The sequence below is a fragment of the Canis lupus genome, chromosome 6, assembly GCF_011100685.1.
Source record: "Canis lupus familiaris isolate Mischka breed German Shepherd chromosome 6, alternate assembly UU_Cfam_GSD_1.0, whole genome shotgun sequence".
Lineage (NCBI taxonomy): Eukaryota > Metazoa > Chordata > Mammalia > Carnivora > Canidae > Canis > Canis lupus.
Genome location: NC_049227.1, coordinates 69014201 through 69021765, shown reverse-complemented (window position 1 = coordinate 69021765; position 7565 = coordinate 69014201). Strand labels below are relative to the sequence as shown.

The 7565-nt window shown below is 40.1% G+C and overlaps 1 protein-coding gene across 1 annotated transcript in view; it reads left to right on the top strand.

The window, feature by feature from the left end:
• The first annotated feature begins 754 nt into the window (after positions 1 to 754).
• The window catches only part of PTGFR (prostaglandin F receptor), a 38688-nt gene continuing 31877 nt past the window's right edge, over positions 755 to 7565 (top strand). The window contains exon 1 of the mRNA NM_001048097.1: positions 755 to 1552. Within this exon, the coding sequence (NP_001041562.1) occupies positions 755 to 1552 (798 nt within the window). The remainder of the gene's footprint in view (positions 1553 to 7565) is intronic.

Sequence of the window (7565 nt, the reverse complement as noted above, 5' to 3'; positions counted from 1 at the left end):
GGCCTCCGAGACGCAGCCCTGGCCTCCGCGGGCCCCCAGGCCTGGGGTCGGCCGTGAGCTGAGCTACAGCTGACGGCTCCGAGCGGCGGGGAAGCCAGCAGGGTTCGTCTGCTGCTCCCCCCTGTCCCCTCCCGAAGCCCGGAGGAGGGAGGAGGGTACCTGGCCTGCCTGCCCAACAGGTAGTTCCCTCAAAGAGGACTGGGCGGGGGGGGGGGGGGCGGGGGGGGACAAGCCCTCCAAAGGCAAACGCAGAAACCGCAGAAGGTCACCTCGTTACTTGAAGAGACTATTGCGCGCATTGAAAAACTTTTTAGGGTTTCCCTCTGATCTTGTTGGTGACCCCATAAACTTTAGAAGTTTCAAGGTGTCTGTGAAATGTAGGGAGGCGATTTGGGAGGCCCCCATTTGCAGAGGGGCCGCAGAGTTACCCCAAAGCAGGTGCGTGTGTGTGTGTGTGTGTGTGTGTGTGAGAGAGAGAGAGAGAGACTTTGGGCAGCTTCTTTACCTTGAAAATGAAATGTGGAGCCGCAGGCAGACGTGTGCTGCCCTGGTGTGATGCAACCTCGCCTGTGATAGGCCAGATACCTCCGATTCCCCCCACCGGGTGCTGGGGCACATCAGCCTTAAGTGTCAGATGAGCAGTTATCCAGGGCTCACGATTCCTCTGTCTTTGTGCTGCAGATGTCCGGACTGCAAGCCTGCACTGTGCTGAGAGGGAGATGACTTGAGAGGCCAGCTTTTGATCTCCACAACAATGTCTATGAACAGTTCCAAACAGCCAGTGTCTCCTGCAGCTGGGCTCCTTTCAAATACAACTTGCCAGACGGAAAACCGGCTTTCGGTATTTTTTTCAGTAATCTTCATGACAGTGGGAATCTTGTCAAACAGCCTTGCCATTGCTATTCTCATGAAGGCTTATCAGAGATTTAGACAGAAGTCCAAGGCATCGTTTCTGCTTTTGGCCAGTGCCCTGGTAATCACAGACTTCTTTGGCCACCTCATCAATGGAGCTATAGCAGTCTTTGTGTACGCTTCCGATAAAGACTGGATCCGCTTTGACCAGTCGAACATCCTTTGCAGTATCTTTGGTATCTGCATGGTGTTCTCCGGTCTGTGCCCACTTTTTCTAGGCAGTGTGATGGCCATTGAGCGCTGTATCGGAGTCACCAAACCAATATTTCATTCTACGAAAATTACATCCAAACATGTGAAAATGATGTTGAGTGGAGTGTGCTTGTTTGCCATTTTCATAGCTTTGCTACCCATCCTTGGGCATCGAAACTATAAAATTCAAGCATCGAGGACCTGGTGTTTCTACAAAACAGAACACATCAAAGACTGGGAAGATAGGTTTTACCTTCTGCTCTTTTCTTTTCTGGGGCTCTTAGCCCTTGGCGTTTCATTCTTGTGCAATGCCATCACAGGAATCACACTTTTAAGAGTCAAATTTAAAAGTCAGCAGCACAGACAAGGCAGGTCTCATCATTTTGAAATGGTCATCCAGCTCCTGGCTATAATGTGTGTCTCCTGCATTTGCTGGAGTCCATTTCTGGTAAGAGCCTAACATTTTGACAATTTCTGCTTTCTTCCATTTTTTTCCATGTGTAATACAAGGTTTGTTGTCTTTTTCAAAGTTGTTGGTCTTGATGGGCAACACTATTCAATCTCTTAAATACTGGAGTTTATTCCTACTCAGGACTTACTTCGGCACCCGGCTCTGGCTCAGGATTAAGCTGTCTATGGTACCCATGGTATGATTTTCCAACACTCCTACTTGTGAAATGAAAGAGGACCTGGTGTTTCTACAAAACAGAACACATCAAAGACTGGGAAGATAGGTTCGAAAGAAATGTCTTGCTTAACAATTCTAACTATAGCATAACCTGCTTGCAGAAGAGGATAAGGTGATTTTAATAGAGCAACATAGTTTTAATATGCTCAATAGAATTAGTTTCTAAAATGTGAAAAAAAAAACCCGACCAACTATAAACATAGTATTGGAATGGGCTCAACTAAGTCTTGGTAGAAAGTCTATGTGAAAAGGCATATTAGCTACTGGGTTTTTCTAAACGCACAATGCTGGGTCTTGGCTTGCAAAGGGAGGTGATGAGTTGAGATAGTTGGATAGTTGAGGTGAATTCTATGGATAGGTTAGGTGAAGAAGTCACTAGTTCACCAACCCAAGAACAATGCCAATACTTCAAGGAGAGGTATGATTGGTAGGAAAACCTTCCTTTTTCATCCCATTTCTTTAAAAAAAAATTTTTTTTTTTGACGTAGCCAGTAGCTCTGTTTGACAGCATGTTATTTTTATTGGGAAATGAAAGCTAAGATTAAGGAATTAACAACAAACATAAGTCATTTATATTATCTTCTAGGTAGAAGACAAAATATTTATGATTTTTTTAAGTATGGCCTTAACTCCCTTCATCATTTTACTTTATGATGGAAAGAGTGACAACATGCCATGAAAGAGAGAAAGAATCCTCTATACACAACTAGTGGTGGCAGTAAAGATTATTTTCATTCCTTCTTCTGTACCAGTGAAGAAATGGGATAGACATAGTAATACAGGGGATCCACAGGTAAAGGTGAGGCAAAGTGGGGAGACAGAGGTAGATGGAACCCAGAGGTTGTGATCATACCTTGCCTGGTAGTATGAAGGTGCTTGCGACTGATGCAGTTTTCCTAGACCCTCCAGCAGAGCCACTGTCCAAAAACTGTTGCCAGTGGAGTTTTATTTATTTATATATTTACTTATTTTAAAGATTTTATTTATTTATTTGAGAAAAAGAGAGTGGGAAAGTATAAGCAGGGGGCACAGCAGAGGGAGAAGGAGAAGCACGCTTCCCGCTAAGCAGGGAGCCTGATGTGGGGCTCGATCCCAGGATCCTAGGATCACGACCTGAGCTGGAGGCAGATGCTTAACAGACTGAGCCACCCAGGTGCCCCACCAGTGGAGTTTTTTTTTTTTTTTCACCAGTGGAGTTTTAATAAACAATCCTGATGATCCTGATGCATAAGGAAGTTGTGAGAGCCGCTGTTGCAGACAAATCCTGTGACAGCTGATTTTATTCTCCAAAAGGGTTTCTACTTTTTGAATATTTTCTTTATTCATATTATGTTCTCACAATTTGAATTTAGCTTCTGGAATTGTTAAATCATTTAAATATTTCTTCCTGATATTCTGGAATTGGTCCTAGGAACCCAACCACAGGGAAGCCAGGTTGGGTCTGTCAATGGCAAGTCAACATTTTGAGGCCTGCCTGTCATTTTAGGAGGCCTTAGGTGTAACCAAGCAGAGATCTGATCTGTGTTCATTGTCTGGTTATTTGAATCTGAGTAGCAGAGAACAATTCTATCAATACTTAGGAGTCACTTCAGCATTCATTCTTGAAGAGTTTAATTTATGCCACTCAACAGAGGCAATTCCCTTTGAACGATCCTTTTTTCCCCCTTAAACATTGAAATAATCTAGCTTTTCAAAATAAAAAGTGACCGTGAGTAGCCCAGAAATCAACTGGGGGTTAGAAGGAGAAGATGAAGAAGGTGAGAAAAATGGAGACAGTAGGCCTGGAGAGAGCCTGAAATCAATGGAATAGTGAGAGGAGAGACAAGTGGTCTGGACAACTGAGGTAATCACTGGTGCTTTCTTTGGTTTATGCTTGTTCTCAGTCACCTTTAAAATTCTGCTTCATTCTAGCTTTTGATTGAGAAATAGGAGTGATAGGTTAACTGCTGTGAGACTGTGGAAGGTAGCAAGATTCCATGCTCATCATGGATATTTTGAATTTATGTTTTTCTCTTCCTGAGTTTTTGGTTTCCTTCTCTGTTAAAGTAGATATTACAGTTTAATCCATATTTTGAACATATTTCTGTTGGAGACATAATTTTGTTTTTGTGAAACATTTTCTGAGTTCTATGTTCTATTTATGAATTATCAACACACCTATTACACCAGTGTATCAATCCTTCTAAAATGCTTTTTAGTGTGAGAATTATTTCTGTGTTCGATGCTCAGTTGATACACCACAGATACTTCTTGACGGGTGATATTTTATTGGAAGCATTCTTTGCATTCCTGGTTTCTCTTGTGGACGCTTGGGTCTTCATAGCAAATTCTGACTAAAGGATTTACAGCTTTTGTGGTCCAGACACATGTGCCTTTGACATTAGGTTAAGGCCGTCAGACAGCTCTAAATGGAACCCCTGTAAAGAAACTCAGGTTTGGGAATGCTGAATAACATCAAGCACTAGCATCTCATTTGAAACATGTCTCTTTTCCCCATTAAATGCTTAGGAAAAATTGCATAGATGTTAATGACTGAGCCATCACTCTCCACCTTATATTTTAAAAACTTCTTAGTTTTTAAACTATTTTAAACTTGATTTTAGCCTCTGAAATCAAGCTTCTGGATCCCCATAGTTGTACTATAACGCTGACAGCTTCTCCCAGTGCCCTACTTTACATTATGTATTTTCTTTCTATGATTGATGAGTATGAATTGTTGGATTTGTAACTTGGATGAACATCTGTGCACACTTTTGACATGTTATCACTGTCATTTTCAAGCCTCAAACTGGAACACAGTTACAGGTGCACACACACGAAAGGTAGCAGGTGAATAATGCAGATGATAGTGGTTGTGCTTGGTGGGATTTATTGTATCAAAACTTATCAATCATGGCATAATTTCTGAAATTATTTAAATTTGTAGCTGATGACAAAGGGAATATTTTATGAATTTCAATGATTGAACCAATACAAAACCAATACAAAAGGGAAGATGATCATGTTGTTTGAGTTTTCATCTGTCTTTTTAATAGACTCTTTTTTCTTGATTAGTTTTAGGTTTACAGGGAAATGAGCGGCAAGCATGGAGTTCACGTTATGCCCTCTCATGTTCCCTCCGACGCCTTCATTAACCCTTATCACTTGTCACAATTCATGACCCAATACCAAATCATTCTTATTGACTAAGGTCTGTCATGTTTTACCATAGTGTTGTATGTTGTATGAGCTTTGATAAATGTATATTGACATGTGTCCATCATTGCAGTATCATACAGAATAATTTCATTGCTCTAAAAATCCCCTGTGGTGGATTTTTAATTTTTTTTAATTTTTAAGATTTAATGTGTTATTTTTCCAAAGGAGGGAATGTATGTTTTCAGGAATTAAGATTTTGAAGAGTAGTACAAATCTACTAGTTTAAGCTATAGCTCATTAAAATGTTAAAACTTAAACTTTTACAGTATCTGGATTTTTATAGTTTTAAACATGGTGAACACATATAAGTTCATTTAATTATAGTCCTAACTGAAAAATAAGGGAAACTACAATGGGCAATTTTTAGTTGACAATTTCATTTAGCAACAAATTAGTACAAAAATCTTTAAGAGTCAAATGACAATTATAAAATTGTCTTCCCTGTATCCTAGGTGAATCACTGTTCCTTAATAAATAAATCTCAAAGACATTCTTTTGATGTTTCTAGGGTGAGAGGAAAAAATAACCTATTTACCAGCCTTTCAAGTAACATTTTCTTAATATCATTTTTGTCTTCATATAAGTAACTATTCTTTTTAATGTTCCGTTTCTAGAATACGTAAGCCTGAAAGGAACTTATTATTATTGCTATTCTTATTTCATCAGTTTGGCAGAGCAATAAATACTTTTCGACTGGTTGACTGTAACTTAGGTAGTATGAATGCCCAAAGATTGCAAATGATTGACCAGAATGTGGATTCTCAGTTTTGTAGGTAAGAGTTAATTAAGCAATTACTGAAACCCAAATGGTAATTTTTAATCTGTTCCCTAAGTCAGCAACTGTAGACACTATTAAACTTCAGCAATCTTTTACCAGAAGGACAGACATTTGTTTACTTTCCCTTCAGGGATAAAGGATTATTTTGATTTGGGAAAAGAGGAGCAAGTATATGAAAAGTAAATAGATTTCTTAGGTAGGTAAGTTTACCCCAGAAAAGTGTTCTCCTGCATATATAAAGTTTGCACTTGATTTCTTAAAGATTTTTCACTCTTATGCTAGTGCTTCTAGCCAGTGTAGTTAAACATTTAGTCACTAAGATGTTTGTCAGCGATAAATAAAAACAGTTGGGTAGCTGATTGAAGTTTGACTGAATTACTAAAGGTATTGGCATCATAATGAACCAGGTCTCAGAGGGCTTATGGCAAATGATGGGTGAGCTTTGCTCTCAGGGGAATTACCCTCAGCCAAAGGAAGCTGCTTTGACCATGGTGCTTGCTGCCTTTCTTTGGTCACTGGGTGTGTGGTGATGGGTGGCTGTGGAGATACAAAGCCCTTGCCCCATTGCCTCGTTTGGAACATTTCTGAAGGGTCGTCCATGCTTCCGAGCTTGCTGAGGCCTTGCAACTGCACTCAGCCCTGCTCCTCCCTTTGCCAAGTCCTGCTTCCCTCACCACCTCGCACTCCCCCAGAACACTCCCTGCACGTAGATGTCTGTCTCCAAGTCTCTTTTCTTGCAGAGTCCAGCTTAGGGCAGTCTTTCAGAAGTCCAGTTGTTCCTGCATTATCAAAATATAAAGTATGTTGCAGATAGGTTTACAGTGCGACTTGACTAATATATTGAGCTATGCATAGGCCTTTGGAGTTGAGTTCCTTCGAGTTTATTTTCTCACTTCATGAAAGTGTATAAGATTGGTCCAGCAGAGGTCAATCAACTAAAAAAGACATTGCTAAGTTGAGAATTTTCATAAAAATCTGTTGCTTTAGATGTGTACAGTGGTGTGGAATACTTTTGGTATTTTAAGTTAATTTACTCTTGGCCAAACATGATTTCCTGTTTTTAAGGAGAAAGAGTTATAAAAATGCCCAGAGATACCATAGACATTGGGAGGGCACTTAAAAACATTTGCTTGAGTGATTCAAGAGTAAATGAATCAGAAACATGTGGATTAGATTTATACCCTCTTGGATATAAAAATCTTCTGGCTTAATGTGTCTTGGGGTTTTTATTAAGCTCCAAAAACATTTAAAGAACAATTCAAGATGTTAATGTGCCCAGAATCTCTCTAGGTTGCCAGTTTTAACGTTGTTTAGTCTTTTCCTTACAGGAGGTTCACAAAATACCTTCCATTTATATCTGCTTCGGAAAGCATTTATAGCCACACCGAATTTTACCTGGTATATCAATGGCATTTTTCTCTATTTACAGAAGACTTCACCCAATAGGAGAAAAACTGTCTGTTGATGGTTGCAAATATTGCTTTTTCGGGGCTTGTGTAAATTAGTCATTCTGTCTATCTTCTGTCCTGAGTGTAAGGATGGTAATGCCACAGAGGAGTCGATGCAGTTGTGGCTTCATCCAGACAGGGAGGTTGTTTTTCTCACTCCTCCTTAGCTAATGAATCCTTAAAAAAAATTCAGATGGTGGAATGCCAAAATGGGGTGGCTGTGGTGTGATGGTGAAAGAGACAGAGACAATTGGATTGCATAAAAGGATTTATTTTAGCTTTTTTGTGCACAGTTTCAAATCAAGCCGTCTCTTAAGATACTGTGGTTATGCAAGTACAGGCAGGAGGG